Here is a 17332-nt window from a genome sequence, read left to right as displayed (position 1 = left end):
AGTATAAAGAAGGTTCCATGAGGGAAGATGGCAGTTGATGAAAAAGAAATCCTTGTGCAATTTAAAGGCTAAATACAGAGGAGAAGCAAAGCCTGAAGGGTAGCAGATAAAAATGTAATTACCATGCCTTTTCCTCTCTCCCCACTAATGGAAATGCTGTTTGTGACTGAGAAATCTAAGAAATATGCTGAAAGTTTCCAGGTGATCATTAACAGATTTATCTGTTTATTCCAAAGTTTGGGATTTGCTTCTTTTCAAACATTCCAGAGTAAAATTGAGGAAACTTCTATTTCTCAGGAAAAAACATTAATAAATAAGAGCTTGGATTTTATTGCCTTTGCCCACTCTCCTGATATTGTCCTTTCCTTCTTTAAAAACAACCCAGAGATAGATCCCTTCCCAAAATACGTACTGATCTCAGCAGTGAAATAAAGGAACTCTTTTTGAATCTTCCCATCTAAGGACTCATAAAAACAGGGCTAGAGGACAGTGACCTAAAACCAGACAAATTCAGGCCTCCCAGTCCCCATCACAGTTTCTCCATCCCTACAAGCACACTTATGGCTCAAAAAGAATTAATGCCCAAAGCGCCGGTGAGGCACATAGACATGGAAAATTTTTCTGTCCTGGTTATACCAGGCGTCAGATAACATATTGTTACATCTTCAATGGACCATTCATTTAGAAAGGGTTCTAACCTTTTAAAATCACAAACTAACAACAACAGTATGTCAGGGATCTTGGACCACACTCATCATGGCTTCTTTGTCGAGTAAGCAGAGAGGTTGTATTACTTGGTTGCCTGGAAATTCATATCTGTTCCACTGATCTGCAAAGATCTTGGATCCCTACTAAAGGCTGTGGATCTCCACATAAATGATATCTCTGTTACAGAGAAAGAAGGGGCTACTGCACGTGCTAGAATGTCTTCGACTTTGTATCAGATGCTCCAAGTTTGGTTTCAACCAGGCTTCCAGTGTGCCCAACGCCAATCTTCATGCTTTAGCAAGGACAGAAAAGTCTGGACCCCAGGAGCACCCCAGACCTCTCAGAAAAAAGAGCAGAAGCATGCTTCCTTTGGACTAAATTTGGTCCCCTTGGTTAGCACCAATCTCTCATTTAGTTCTTCATGGACTAAATTACAGCTTCTCTCAGAGAAGAGGACCTGGATATTGAGAAGGAATTAGATATTAAAGTTCAAATTCCAAAGCCGAATATCCACAAAGTCAGGCAACACGGCACCTGAGGCTGATACCAGAAAGTGGCGGAATTCAATGGCAACTCTGGGGTACTGGAGCTTCCCCAGAGCTTGTCTGGCCTCAGGGCCCCACCTCTGCCCCAATCATGGGCACCACCTCCTCGATCCACAGTAAGTTCAGCGGGGCTGAGGCTCGAGTTTGTCGGTGGTGAATTCGGCGTAGCCGCAGCAGGTACAGGATGATGGCCAGCAGCACCACCAGGATACAGGCGAAGAAGAGATAGTGGTTGTAGACAAAAGAGAGACGGAACCAGGTACCATGGACCTGCCGGACGCCTTCCTGTCGTAGATCCCTAGGAAGAGGTTGAAGGTTGAAAGAATTGTTAACTTTCAGAGAGAAATAAGTATGCTGACTTCAAAGGGAGAGTGGTTTTATCCTATTCTATCTATGCAAACATACTCTAACACCAGCTCTCCAGAGCAAGCGAAGCTGGAGCATGGCCCCAGGCCCAGAGCTGGTATGTGCGGTTCCTGCTGTACCTCCCTTTCCAGAGTCCACAGAGGAAGCCTCACAGGCCTACATCCCCCAGAATCTGGGGACAAAATTAGAAGCTAAAAAATGGACAGTAAGACAAGACTGGTCATCTGAAACATTAGTTTTCACAGACTGGCCTACACAGTCCAGAAGTATGGTACTAATGAGAACAGGGTGGCCCCTGCGTCCAGTCAAGAAATCAGTACCTCTCAATCTTAAAAAAGACGTTGCTGTGCTTCCTGAGGATTTAGGATATATCTATTGAAAGCTGCCCGCTAATCAATTGTACTGTAATCTGAAGTCAAAATAGAGATATGTAAACCAGAGTACAGTGGGCTGCCTGTCTAGAATGACACCCTTCTCTAGTGGTCCAGGTAATCAGAACCATTTTCATTTTGTTTGACGTGCAGTGCTGTTTAAAAATGTGAATCTCCAAACTGAAAGACTGTGTATAAGATACGGATTTCCGACTCCTCTTGACACATAGAAGTTGGCAGATGCTGGGACAGCACTTCTGTACAGCAGTAATCCGTCCTTTGTTTGGGGGCACATCCTCTCCAGTTCCCCACTTCTCTCATCTGCCTGCCTTCTGACAGTAATGAGTTTATTTTATTGTTTTATTATTTTTTCTCTTTTTACGGCCACACCTGCAGCATATGGAAGTTCCTGGGCCAGGGGTAGAGTCAAAGCTGCAGCTGCCGGCTTACAGCACAGCAACACTGGATCTGAGCTGCAACTGCGACCTACGCTGCAGCTGGTGGCAACGCTGGATCCTTAACCTACTGAGCAAGGCCAGGGATCGAACCCACATCCTCACAGAGGCTACGTTGGGTTCTTAACCCGCTGAGCCATAACCGGAATCCTGACAATAATGAGTTTAGAGAAATGTACTAAAGATTAAGAATTCATCTTAGTTTATCCAAAATAGTGCAGAGGAGAGAATACCTAAAAATTACCCCAAATATCTTAGAGCACATAAGAGCAAGACATCAGGCTACCATAACTTGATGAAAATATCCCCCCTAAATGCATCTCATGTCCTTTATTCTTTTTTTTTTTTCTTTTTAACCACCCCGAGGCATATGGAGTTCCTCAGCCAGGAAACAGATCCAAGTGGCAATTGCGACCTACACTGCAGCTGTTGCAATGCCAGATCCTTAACCCACTGTGCAGGGCTGAGGATCAAACCCCAGTGATCCAGAGACACCGCTGATGCCATTGTACCACAGTGGGAACTCATGTCCTTTGTTCTAATTCTAACTCACCAAAAAGCCTTCCAAGTCAATGGCATGATCTCTAGAGTGACTCTACCCATTAGGAAAGGGGCTCTATAAGACAAACTACCCCTAGTTTTCTACTCAGATGTTTTCCAGAGTAACTTAACAGTATCTTGGAAGTGGTTGGTAAGAGCTCAATTCTAAAGGCTGATTTGTTGTAGATAAATAAATAAAACTGAATTCCTAAAATTGCAAATAAGTATAGACTCCAGACTAATAATTCTCAACCTTCTCTCAGTTTCATCATGGTTAGTGAGAACAGTTCATGTGCAAGTAATAAGGGAAGTCTGGGGTTTGTTTTTGGTTTTGTTTGTTTGTTTGAGGAAGAGGTCACTTTAAAAACCTGTCCTGAGACACCAACGAACATCCTTTGAGCTCACGATGCCAGCGTGGTTGGTCTACTTTACCTGAGTGGTAAGAAGCGTGTTTTATACAGAATGGCTCCCAGCGTCCACTGAACCTCCCGGTCATAGACCAGTTGGGCTGTCTGCAAGTTTGGGTAGTCATAGGGAAAGTGGAATCCTTCATGAAGAACTTGGTACATCCAAGCGGACTTAAAACACTGATATCTGTGTAATAAAGGATAATTACAATTTTTAAAGAAAAAAAAATTCTAATGCTTTCTGCATACTCCCACTGGATGTGAAGACCTGTCTCTTGCCACTTCACCTTCCTCACCTCTAGGTGGAGCCAAATCTGAGCCTACTTTATCTTAACGTTTATCACAAACGTGAAGAACACTTACACAATGCAACAAATGATACTGTGACTGTGTTTTTCTTTTTCCTTTTTAAAAAAATTAGTCCTTATCTTCAGAGATCATGCTGAAGCATCTATAAATGTAATTATATGATGTTTGGGATTTGCTTCAAAATAACCAAATTGTGGGGTGGGAAAACATGAAATAAGATAGGCCAGGAGTTGATAGCTATTAGCAGAGAAGCTGGATGACAGGTACTCATGAGTTCATTATATTGTTCTATATTTTCTATGTTTAAAATTTTTTTAACTAAGCATTTACAAAATAGGAGGACTGATGAACCAAACTGGCAAAATACTGATATTTGTTGAAGCTGGGTGACAGTTATCTGTGGGTTTTCTAGTTTTCTGCATGTTTGATATTTTAATAAAAACTTCAAAATAAAAAGACCACTGCTTTTTTTTTTTTCTTTTTTGGTCTTGCCCATGGCATGTGGAAATTCTGGGCCAGGGATTGAACCTGCACCACAGTAGTGACAGTGCCGGATCCTTAACCACTAGGTTACCAGGGAACTCTAAGACCACTGCTTTTGATTTCAAACCACTTGGAGAAAACTTTTTGCTAACCACCAGCTTCCCTTGGTTTTGCTAAGAGAGCTCACTGTTTTGGCCTCTATCACTTAGAAAATCAAAATATGAAATAACCAAACTCTCCTTCAACATAAAATCCAATCTGTACTGTGCTCGCTCACTCTCATTCATTGTTCAGACAATTTGAGGCCACATCTAAGGGAGAAAAACACGTTACTTACTTGAGTCGATGCTCATCTGCATGTGATGAAAAGAGGCCATTCTTGAATCTCTGAGTGAGTACTGACCAAGCCATGCCACAGTAATCCTGGAACAACCACAGAGAAATGATGAACGTGAAATGGGAGGCAAACTCTACAACCCCGACCTCCCACAGTCACAAGTTGTTCCATTTCCTTTCTAAATGACAGAAGAAATGAGAAATGGCATACTCACTCACTGAACACGGTGCCTGGTCCTGGGCAAGACAAATCCCTGAAGTCGGGCCACTGGGTGACTCGAGTGGCCTGGGAATAGTCCTTTTTAGTCCTGTTACCTCCATACCCAGTACAAAGCCAGCCTGACAGGACTCCTGTGCCTCTCAGGCTTCAGAGAGGGACAAGCGACATCAAAAGCCAAAGAGGACATCATTCTAGCCTACAAAGGACTGCCATGAGCAGTCAAGCAGAGGGAACAGAGTGGCCAAAAATCTCTCTCTGTGTTATAACGCTCACCAAAGGAATGTTATAATTCTTTCTGGTTTGTTTAGTAAACTGACATTTCTTGAATGTCCACTATGTACCAGGAGCTATTCTAGGTGCCAGGGGGATCCAGCAGTAAATAAAACAGACAAAAAGTTCTGTCCTCCCTTCTAGTGGTGGGGGACAGATAATAACCGACTATATATACATACATACACACATGCTTATATAGAGTGTGTTAGATGACATAAATGCTCATGGGAAAAATAAAGCAAGCAAAGGAAACAGGTAATATCGGGGAGGCCAGCAATTTTGTGTAGGATGGCTAGGGAAGGTGTCACTGGAAAGATAACAGTTGAGTCAAAGTAAAAAGAAAAAGAAAAGAAAAAGGGAACAAAATCATCTTTTACTTGGGAAAGACAACTGTTAAGCCACTAACAGTTTGGGCAAGTAATAAATTGAGCCCTTTTGTGTTTAAGGGAAAAGAATTTCAAGAAGTTTTTAAATGAGGGAGATTCAGGAGTTCCTGTAGTGGCGCAGTGGTTAACGAATCCGACTAGGAACCATGAGGTTGAGGGTTCGCTCCCTGGCCTTGCTCAGTGGGTTAACGATCCGGCGTTGCCGTGAGCTGTGGTGTAGGTGGCAGACGTGGCTTGGATCCCCCATTGCTGTGGCTCTGGCTTAGGCTGGTGGCTACAGCTCCAATTTGACCCCTAGCCTGGGAACCTCCATATGCCGCAGGAGTGGTCCAAGAAATAGCAAAAAGACAATCAATCAATCAATCAATCAATCAATAAAATGAGAGAGATTCAGACCATGGATAGTTGGAGGACCCTGGAAAGTAAAGGGAATATAAGGATATTCCTGGAGGCTGGAGAGGAAAGGGCAAATACAAACCAGGTTTCCCTCAATATTTCTTAGGGACTGACTTTAGGGAACAGGATAATACATGTACTGCAGGTGCTGTTTCTGTGGCAGCCTTATACCAAGAGAGCCCTAGAGAATTATAAGAAAGAAGAAAGGAAAGAATAAAAAATATGAGAGGACAGATTCTTCTGATAAATTCTTTTTTTTTTTTTTTTTTGTCTTTTGTCTTTTTAGGGTCGTACCTGCAACATGCGAAGGTCCCCAGGCTAGGGGTCTAATTGGAGCTGTAGCTGCCAGTCTACACCACAGCCACAGCAATGTGGGGTCCAAGCCATGTCTGCAACCTACACCACAGCTCACAGAAACACCGGATCCTTAACCCACTGAGCAAGGCCAGGGATCAAACCCCCAACCTCATGGTTCCTAGTCAGATTTGTGAACCACTGAGCCACAACAGGAACTCCTAAGTGACTCGTCTGTACAGAGAAATTGGCACAACATTGTAAATCAACTATACTCTAATTTAAAAAATTCAAAAAAAAAAAAAAAAAGACAGAGAGAGAGAGAGATGAATCCAAATTAAAGCAGGAGCTATAGAAAGCTAGCTAAACTTTTACCTGTCCAAATAACTAATGCTTTAAGCCTATATGATGTTTAAGGCCTAAAAGTGAATGGTTACTTCTGCATTTTATTTATTTATTTATTCATTTATTTATTTATTTATTTTTTGGTCTTTTTGCTATTTCTTGGGCCGCTCAAGCGGTTCCCAGGCTAGGGGTCGAATTGGAGCTGTAGCCACCAGCCTACGCCAGAGCCACAGCAACGCGGGATCCGAGCCGCGTCTGCAACCTACACCACAGCTCACGGCAACGCCAGATTGCTAACCCACTGAGCAAGGGCAGGGACTGAACCCGCAACCTCATGGTTCCTAGTCGGATTCGTTAACCACTGCGCCACAACGGGAACTCCGGTTACTTCTGCATTTTAAATTTAAATAATACTTCCAATATCATTGCTTTTTCCAACATTTTTTTCTAAAAATCCAAGTGACTCTATACCATTCTGGCCTTTTAGTAGCTCAAGCTAAGAAAACGAAAGTGGATTTGCCCACTTGTGTGACATCATCTCCGAAAGCACATTACACCTGGATATCTGGAGATGACACTTTTCGCCACAAACATTAAGACTACTGGAAAGTTGGAGGAAAAAATGATTAGACCCAACAATTTCAGACTTGGGTGATAGGACACCCATGGAAACCTAAGCTTAATTAATTAGAAGGCAGTATAGCCCAGCAAGTTCCCTAACTTCTCTAAGTACACCTCCTCATCTGTAAAATGAGAGCTCACAGGGCTCCTGCCAAGAATCCAGTGAGATCATGCAAAGCCCTTTGCACAACGTCTGGTACAAAGTTAGGCATCCAATAAATGGCCACTGGCAGCATGAGTCATCTCCATTATTACGAATTTACCTGAGCAGCCTTGGCAAATGTTGGTCCATGGTAGCGGCCACCGATGCGCAACACATCCTCTGTACAGTAAAAGAACTCAGAGAAACCGTAGAATTCACTGTTATTGAAGTCAATGGGTGACTGGTAGATGCCATTCAGCGAGGCCTGGCTGGTGTTGGATCGAGCCAGCAGGGGGTTCAGCATGGCCCTGCAAGCCACCCAGTCCCCTCTTCCTCGGACATGCAGGACCTGGCTATTCCTTTCCACTACATCTGTGAGTCCCACAGGCAGGCAGGGATCCAGAAACGGATTGTCAGGACTCAGACCTGTCTTCTGCCCCAGCAACCTGCCATAATGACAAAAACAACAAAATACATCACTAGTGTACTCAGCCTACTTTAAGATGCTTCACAGGTATCTTATTCTCCTGCATGTCACCCTAAAAACAAGGATGGAGTATTACCATGCAGTTGCATCACATGAACATTTAAATTATGCAAATGCAATTTTGAAGCAGAGAGAGAGAGAGAGAGAGAAATATGGCAGTGATTTTGTTCAACCCTTCAGTCAACAAGGACATTTCCCAGTGTATAGGGAAACTGGAGATATGACTCTGCTGTTCTCCCTCCGGTCTTCATTTCCACCTGCCTCTTAAAAAAGTGAAGAGCTCTCACCAGGCTGAGCGCAGTTCTAATGTTTAAAAAAACTGGGGGGAGGTGAAGCGGAAGGGCTGAGGAGTCTCCTGAGGACGGGATCATGTCAGGGGTGCAGGGACACATGCCGGGCTCTGAGACAGGAGGGGAGGGGCAGGTTTTGAGTCCCACCACAGCCATCACACAGCTCTGGTTATTTAAAGTGTATACTTGTTTAGCAAGTATTCTCATTTCTAAGGAGATTAACATGCAGATTTAGCCAAGATGGAAATTAAGTGTAGGCCAAATAACTTTGCCAACTACAGTTAATTATTCATCAGCTCCTAAGACAAATGTTGAAGAGTGGACTTCCTGGGATGAAGAGGCACCCACGAGTGTACATGGGAACGTGGTGACGCAACAAAATGCTTTCAAACAGGTGAAAAAAAAATCCTATTTTAAGGATGTGTTACTGTCTATAAGGAAAACTCAGAAAATTGTTATTAAAAAGAGAGAGACATTAAGTTTTAACATCCCAGGAAGCCAAGGTTTCTCTATAGGTTAGTAACTACACAAGATGAATAATCAGTCTTCTGAACTAGTAACTTAAGACACATGGTAAGAAAATACCACCGAATGAGAAGATAATGCAGCCTGTTCTAAGGCAAGAGAAAACAGCAGACAGAGATAAAAGAGCAGCAAACCAACAAAGGAAGAAAATGGAAAAGGAAGCACAGTGTTTAATAAAGAAGGACCAGAACTAAATTAGTATGAAACTTCCATAGTAACTGTTCTTCAGATGCCACAGTGTTAGCAGGAGCAAACTGAACTCCACAACCCAAGCAACATTCCTATGGATTTAGGAGTATTTTCAGAACGCAAACATACTGCTTGATTTTAATGCATTCTTCAATCATCTAGGATAACAGGATTCTCCCAAAGTACCTTGAACTCTTAGAAGCTGAGACTTAGAAAGACAAAATGACTTACAATACAATATTTTCTTCAGCGTGCTCCCAATATAAGACAACTGATTGCTGTAGAGAAATTGTTACAAATGGGATACACCAGTACCTCTCCAAACCATTGTTTCCAGCTAAATAAATGGCGTAAATAATTTTATGGTGGAAAAGGACTGCTCTCTATTATGCTTTCCTTTTTTAAAAAACATTTTTTTTAATTTTACTTTACTATTTAATTTTATTTCATTTGGCTATGCCTGTGGCGTATGGAAGTTCCCAAGCCAGGGATCGAACCTGTGCCAGAGCAGTGAGCTGAGCCGCTGCAGTGACAACACTGGATCCTTAACCCATGGCGCTACAAGAGAACTCCCTATTATGCTTTCCTTTAATGTGCATAATGATAAAAATAATTTAAAAATACTAAAAAAAAATCCCACAACTATTTGTACATTATAGTCTAAATACCTCATCTGGTACACAAAGGAAGAATCAGCGATCTGTCCAATGCTGGAGGAAAAAAATGGCTATTCTGGACTTAATGAGAATATTTTAAAGGTTAATTTTGACTACACATGCTTTTAATCTTTTATGTACACCATAGAACCTTAAGTGCCACATAAGATGCAGCTCCTCTGTAGTTCAGCAAAACTGTCCTGAGTGATTTCATGTAGAAGGAACTTCTAGCACATTATACGGCATAATTTATATTAGTGACTTCATCTCACTGATCTTCTGATGCTGTGGCAGAGCAAGAGGTCACCACAACAAGTCACTGTACTTTTTTTTTTTTTTTTTTTGGCTGCAGCAAGCAGCGGCTTGATGTGGGATCTCAGTTCCTAGACCAGGGGTTGAGCCCAGGCCACAGTGGTGAAAGTGCTGAGTCTTAACCACTAGACCACCAGGGAACTCCCCACCACTGTACTTTTTTGAGTCCTGATAACAAAGACTAGGAGGAAGTCACACGCAGATCAAAGTGGGACTACTAACAGAGGGTCTCTAAAAGATGCCATCCCATTGGCAGGGGTGGTCAGGAAGGACGAAGCAAGGATGTATCTGTCCTACTAGGATCCATTTCTTCCTAATATCTGTAGCCTGACAACTTTCTATTTCAGAATCACAGATCCCACGTCAAACCCACCTGTTTTTGTTTAAAGTCTCATTCAGCACAAGGTCTTCATAGCGCTGTCGGGCAAAGTTGCCCCCAAAACCCAGAAAAGTCGTGACGTAAACCCTGTACACGTGTTCAGTATGTTGCACATCGCAGCCCAGGTTGAATTCAGCCAGCAAGATCTTTGCAGCTTCTTCCTGTAATACAATGGAAAGGGAATTTTAATTTCAGTTATTTCTTGAAAGGTATGACATTGCTAATACAGCAGGTTTCATTTGCAGCAACTACTCATTAATAGGTCTTATAGCATTCTTTCATCCTCATAGCAATACTTTATTATTATTTTTTTTTACTATAAAAGCAACATGTACCCCAGAAATCACTGATTGGTTGCCCTTCAATATTTCGAGATCATATCCTTCTTTTAAAAATTTATTAAAGTATAGTTGATGTACAATGTTTCTTCAATTTCTGTTGTACAGCAAAGTGACCCAATTACAACACAATTCCCTGTGTTGTACCATAGGGACTCCTTGCCCATCCATTCCAAATATGAGAATTTACAATCTAAAACCCCAAACTCAGAATTTCCGTCACAGCTCAGTGGTTAACAAATCCAACTAGGAACCATAAGGTTGTGGGTTCTATCCCAGGCCTCGCTCAGTGGGTCAAGGATCCCAAGTTGCCGTGGCTCCGGCACAGGCTGGCGGTTACAGCTCCAATTAGACCCCTAGCCTGGGAACCTCCATATGCTGTGGGTACAGCCCTAGAAAAGACAAAAAAAAAAAAAAAAACACCAAAACAAAACCCCAAACTTCCTGTCCATCCCACTCCCTCCTTGACTCCCCCAGGAACCACAATATGCTCTCCTTGGCTGTGATTTGTTGCTGTTTTGTAGATAGGAACACCTGTGCCATATTTTATATTCCACAAATAAGTGATAGCATATGGTGTTTGTCTAATTGAAAAATGGGCAGAAGACCTAAGTGGACAATCCTCCAAAGAAGACGTACGGATGGCCAACAGGCACATGAAAAAATGCTCAACATCACTAATTATTAGAGAAATGCAAATCAAAACTACCGTGAGGTACCACCTCACACCAGTCAGAATGGCCATCATTAATAAGTCTACAAATAACAAATGCTGGAGACGGTGTGGAGAAAAGGGGACCCTCCTTCACTGTTGGTGGGAATGTAAATTGGTACAACCACTATGGGAAACAGTATGGAGGTACCTCCGAAAACTAAATATAGAACTACCATATGACCCAGCAATCCCACTCCAGGGCATATATCTGGACAAAACTGTCATTGAAAAAGATACATGCACCCCTATGTTCGTCACAGCGCATTCACAATAGCCAAGACATGACAACAACCTAAATGTCCATCGACAGATGAATGGATTAAGAAGATGTGGTACATACACACAACAGAATACTACCCAGCCATAAAAAAGATAAACTAATGCCATTTGCAGCAACATGGATGGAACTAGAGATTCTCATACTAAATGAAGTAATTCATAGCATTGTTTTAAACAAACACATAAAATAACAAGACTATATAAAAAGGAGCACATCAGAGACTAAATAACAAATTAGACACTAAAACACTTTCTGTAGTTAAATAGACAGTAGACTCATTACAGATGATATCATTTTTTCACATGTACTTTTCTGATTTTCCAACTTTCTAAAATGGGATTGTACTATTCTCATAATGGGGAAAAAAAAATCCTTTGCCAAAAATAAATTTAAGGAATTTGAGAGAGCATCATGAGATCTATTCTATGGCTTTTCCTAAAACTATTCAAGAAACTCTAATGCTCTCTATACAGATCTGGGGATTAGAAAATTTCAATTTTTTTTTTTTTGGTCTTTTTTGTCTTTTTAGGGCCACAGTCGCAGCATATGGAGGTCCCCAGGCTAGGGGTCTAATCGGAGCTACAGCTGCCAGCCTATACCAGAGCCATAGCAATGCTGGATCCTTAACCCACTGAGCGAGGCCAGGGATCAAACCAGCAACGTCATGGTTCCTAGTCCGATTCATTTCTGATGTGCCATGACAGGAACTCTGAAAATTTCAAACTTATTGTACCTCTATTTTTTTTTTTTTTAACTTCAGGTACAGAGGTTGAATTAATCACATTCCCCAGTTCATGGCATATTATCACGGCAGAGTCCCACTTTTGTATTATTTATTTACTTCCTTTTATCCTCATACCCACTTCCATTCCAGCTCCCTGCCACAGGCAACCATTCTAATGTACTTAATGTATAACGCTTGTTTGTATGTATTGTTTCAAAATGGGATTGTTTTAAATGTATTAATTTTTAACTTATGAAAATGCTATTGTGCCCAGCAATTTCACTCCTTGGTATATACTGAAGAGAACTGAAAACTTAACGACTACACAAAAAAGGGTACGTGAATTTTCATAGCAGCATTATGCGTAATAGCTAAAAACTGGAAACAATTTAAATGTCCATCGGCTGATGAATGAATAAACAAAATGCTCCATGGTCATACAGTGGAATGTGATCAGCCATGAAGAGAATAAAGTACTGATACTTGTTACAACGTGGATGAACCTTGAAAACATTGTGCTAAATGAAAGAAGCCTGACACAAAAGGCCACATATTTTATGGTCCCATGTTTATGAAATACCAGAAGAGGCAACTCCACAGGAGACAGAAAGTAGGTTAATGGTGGTCAGAGCTGGGGAAGGGGAGTGGTGAGTAACTGCTAATGAGTATGGGATTTCTTTTTGAGGTGAAGAAATGTTCTGGAATTTTTTTTTTTCTTTTGAGGGCCGCACCCAAGGCACTTGGGAGTTCCCAAGCTAGGGGTCAAATAGGAGCTGTAGCTGCCGGCCTACACCACAGTCATAGCAACGTGAGATCCAAGCCCTGCCTGCAACCTACAGCACAGCTCACAGCAACACTGGATCCTTAACCCACTGAATGAGGCCAGGGATCAAACCTGCATCCTCATGGCTGCTAGTCAGATTCGTTAATCACTGAGCCAGGACAGCAACTCCAATGTTCTGGAATTTGAGAGTGGTGATTGCACAACTTTGTGAACTGTACAAAATAATTAGGCATTTAGGATTATACAAAATTTTTAAAGTGCTATTGTGTTATGTCTCATTGTTTCTTTCCTTTTTTCACTAAGCACAAATATCCATTCTATTGCTATGTGTACCTCTCATTTGTTACCTGCAAATATACTTTCTATACCAGTGTCGCTTTCTAAGAATGCACACAAAAAGCCATTTGTTTAGGACTTTCAGGCTTAATGCTACCTGTCACTATTTCCTAGTATCAGAATCATGCCTTCATTTTACTGGTGGGTTATATACTTTAGAATATAGACTACAAAGTCTCACAACTCAGTTCCCAAATCTCCAATCCCACCACGGACTTCCCTGCTGACTGCCAAACCCACATTTCCAACAGTTCTGCTGGATATTTAGACACATTCTTTCCTCAGATACCTCAAAAACTCCACATACCCAAAACTGAACTGGTTGGTTATAGGACTTCAGAGACAGAGACCAGAAAGACACTCTCCCCAAACCATACTGGTGTGCTTAGCAACAGCCCTGCCCCTTCCCCTGGGATCTCTCTCTCTCAGTGACTGGGTTCCTCGCCCTTCCAGTTATCTAGGCTGGACCCTTAGCACCTCTGGCCATCCTCTCCCTACCCACATCACCACCTTACACTGGTTTTTTACTTCAAAATATCCCTTAGAATCTGTCCCCTCCTTTCATTTCTACTCACACTGTCTAGTTGAGCTTCTTATCACTTCTCACCCAAGATTCCCTGAACTACAGTTCTTTTTCCTAACACCAAAATTATTTTGTTAAAAACAGACTGGCACCCAGTCACACAACTGACATAGTCACAAAAGTTAGAGCTGAGGAAGACCTTCAGAGTTTAATTATTTCATAGATGATGAAACCGAGGCTTATATGACTGCGTTACTCAAAAACCTTTGCTGGCTCCCCACTATCTACAGATAAAAAAGCCAAACACTCCAGTACAGCACCCAAGACTCCTCATGATCTAATTTCATTTCATCTTCCCAATCTTCCTATTACCACATTTGAAAACCACACATGGCACCAGGCCATTCATCATTCCCTGCACATTTTGGGCTCTCTACTGCTTTTTCTGTGCCTTTGTGCATACTGCTACCTCCCTGCAGATGGCTCTCCTTCAACCTCCACTATGCAAAACCCTGTGATTATCCAAGGCCCAGGTAAATACCTTACTTTCCATGAAGGCAGCATAAAGAATCCTATTCAAGCCTTTGTGAATGGAGTTGACCCTGCCAGTTGACCCTGCCAGTTCCCACATTGCCGCAGCTTTCTGTTTAAACCCAAGCTTCTCAAACAGAAGTGATTTTGCACCCCTACAGGCATTTGGCAACCTCTGAAACTTGGAAGACACTTCTGATTGTCAAAACCGGAAGTCTGGGGGAAGTGGGTCATTATGGCATCCGATAGAGACCAAGGATGCTGCTGGACATCATATGATGCACAGGACAGCCCTCCACAACAAAGGCTTACTCAGCCCCAAATGTCAGTAGCACCAGTGATGAGAAATCCTGGTTGAGATGAAACTACAACAACACTGTTACAGTCTGCCTGTTATTACAGGCTATCTCAACTGATAGATTATAAGCTTTGGAGGGCAGTGTAACATCTTATTTCTTGCACATAATAGGTGCTAAAAAATGTTTTCTTTCTTTTTCCTCTGTATGATGGAACTTCTCCCTCACAATACATTCTTTACATTCTAGTCAGGTTGGAATAGAAGAAGCACAACAATGAAATCATCAGTAAAGGGAAGGGGATAATTTAATGAACAAGTATGTAAAAAATTCTTTACTCCAGGAATTACATTGTCATGTTTAATCCTCAGGCAACTCTTCCAGATAGGTAATATAATTGCTAAAACGTATTAAATGTTTACTACACGCTGAGCAGCTTGCTAAAGCGCTTTACACCCTGATATTATTTCACCCTCTTGATTTTATGAAGTAGATACTACTATTATTCTCATTCAACACATAGGAAACTGAGGCTCAACTGAGAGGTAACCTACCCAACATAACACAAGCTGTTGAGGATCTGAACCAATATCTGGATCCAGGCCACTTGGTCTAAGTCCAAACACAGTTCCTTTCCTTTTCAAATATCAGCATTTCTAGCAACTGAATTTCTCCAAAAGGTAAAATACCTGTTGTGGAGGAAGGACAGAAGTTGAGGTAGGAACTTCATAAGCAATTTGGAGAGAGGCTCCTCCCATATCCAGTATCCCTACTGTCCTTCTGCGTCCTGTTGCCAATTCCTGGGGAGCCTCAGCATCTGACTCTGAAATAAATATGGGAACAGAAGGGATCTAGTAATTAAAAGCCAAAATTAAGTTAAAAAGGGGGGGAAAGGCAACCTAGAAATCCCTTCAAAAGTTGAAAGCAAACTGAAATAAATTAAGCTACCTGTACCATCTGTATATTATACGGAGAAGAATTATTTTAAGTGACTTAAAACATGGTATTCTGACTGTATCTCCCTTGTAGACTATATCTTAATGACAAAAGAAACAAATATCTTAAACTGCATTCCAGGAGTCTTACTGATAATACATTATTGGCATTATTATTTTTAAACTACTAAACATACATTATGGAATAAAGTAAATAAATGTTTATGTAAATAGCTTTAGGAACAAATATTCAGCATAAGGGAAAAAGGATTTGATTTTAATATAAAATCAGAGAAATTAAACAATAACCTTATAATCTTACATACGAATTGAAACTATCACTATGAGATCATGATTTATCTTTCCCTTTCTAAAAATACATATTTTCTAGCTCTGTCCACAAAAAAAGGCTACAAGCAATGATAACCAAGAGCATTACGCACCCTTGGCATGTAGACCATGGTCTCTAAACATCATTTTCCACTAAAAAAAAATGAGGGCTCCTTAGAAAAATGGCCAAAAAATACAAGATGAGTATGGAATACCTTGGTGTACCAAAATGCCAGGGAAATAAAGACTATTGGGATCACAACAAAGGGTACATGAGCCAACCTAAAGGTGTTCCTACCAGCCAGTGATGGTATAACTTGAGCACCAAAAGGAATAATGATGTGAAGGACTGCAATGCCTCAAATACATTAAAATTCACAAGTCCATAATGATACTGAAAAAACACCCAAAAAACTTCACTGATTACTTTTGGAAATCGCTAGGACACCAACTAACTCATTACTCAAAAATTTGAGTAATGGGAATTCCTGTTGTGGCTCAGTGGGTTACAAAGCCGACTAGTACCCATGAGCATGCAGATTCGATCCCTGGCCTCACTTAGTGGGTAAAGGATCCAGCGCTGCTGCAAGCTGTGGCATAGGCTGGCATCTGCAGCTCCGATTTGACCCCTAGCCTGGGAACTTCCATATGCCGCAGGTGTAGCCTTCTAAAGAAAAAAAGAGAGAGAGAGAAAAAAAACTTTATTAATAAAAGGAAGGAATCAAGGGTTTCATTCTGTATGTCCCATAAGAACTATATTTCAGGATAAACAAATGGCTAATGAAGAAAATTTCATTATATAAAAATGAGAACTGTTGTTTAGTGGTGGTGGTGGTGGTGGTGGTTTTTTTGTTTTTGTTTTTTGTCTTTTGGGGGCCGCACCTGCAGCATACGGAGTTTCTCAGGCTAGGGGTCCAATCGGAGCTATAGCTGCCAACAAGGTATCTGAGCCATGTCTGCGATCTACACCACAGCTCACTGCAATGCCAGATCCTTTATCCACTGAGCAAGGCCAGGGATTGAACCTGCATCCACAAGAATGCAAGTCAGATTCGTTTCCACTGAGCTACAATGGGAACTCCAAAAATGTTAACCCTTGAAGTGGAATGAATGACAGAAAAACCGCCACTTTGCAACCTCTAATGAAAAAACAAATCTAAGCAACAATTGCAATTAGCTGCTATAACCATTAGGTGAAAAATAGATGGATTTTTTTTTTTTTCAGTTGCACCCATGGCATGTGGAAGTTCTGACCAGGATCAAATCCAAGCCACTGCAGAGACAATGTCAGACCCTTAATCCTCTGTGCTACAGCAGGAACTCTGGATAGAGCATTTTTTTTTTTTTTTTTTTTTTTTTTTTGTCTTTTGTTGTTGCTATTTCTTGGGCCACTCCCGTGGCATATGGAGGTTCCCAGGCTAGGGGTTGAATCGGAGCTGTAGCCACTGGCCTACACCAGAGCCACAGCAACGCGGGATCCGAGCCGCGTCTGCAACCTACACCAC

The 17332-nt window shown here is 41.5% G+C and overlaps 1 protein-coding gene and 1 pseudogene across 15 annotated transcripts in view; one reads left to right on the top strand and one right to left on the bottom strand.

Moving 5' to 3' along the window:
* ENTPD7 (ectonucleoside triphosphate diphosphohydrolase 7) overlaps positions 1–17332 on the bottom strand; it is a 50114-nt gene that overhangs the window by 4944 nt on the left and 27838 nt on the right. For 3 of the 15 annotated variants that reach the window (XR_014826735.1, XR_014826737.1, XR_014826736.1), the window contains exons 8-13: positions 15252–15385; positions 10030–10196; positions 7319–7643; positions 4522–4607; positions 3418–3579; positions 699–1551 (exon numbers count right to left, since the gene is read on the bottom strand). Coding sequence is in view for 3 of the 15 variants with exons in the window: in XM_005671381.4 (XP_005671438.3) it covers positions 1320–1551; positions 3418–3579; positions 4522–4607; positions 7319–7643; positions 10030–10196; positions 15252–15385 (1106 nt within the window). In the remaining 12 variants the exon portion in view is untranslated. Of the gene's footprint in view, positions 1–202; positions 1552–3417; positions 3580–4517; positions 5537–5956; positions 6261–6643; positions 7644–10029; positions 10197–15251; positions 15386–17332 lie in introns of those variants that run through there. The other 12 variants (XR_014826738.1, XR_014826740.1, XR_014826739.1 and 9 more) reach the window with 7 other exon arrangements.
* On the top strand, positions 8075–8714 carry LOC102158194 (receptor-binding cancer antigen expressed on SiSo cells pseudogene; annotated as a pseudogene).

Source organism: Sus scrofa, chromosome 14, assembly GCF_054392235.1.
Source record: "Sus scrofa isolate SSC_HxYL_T2T_F1_AM1 chromosome 14, Sscrofa_HxYL_maternal_Yorkshire_Landrace_v2.0, whole genome shotgun sequence".
Taxonomy (NCBI): Eukaryota; Metazoa; Chordata; class Mammalia; order Artiodactyla; family Suidae; genus Sus; species Sus scrofa.
The sequence above is the reverse complement of the archived record's forward strand: the minus strand, read 5'-3'. Positions and strand labels throughout refer to the sequence as shown.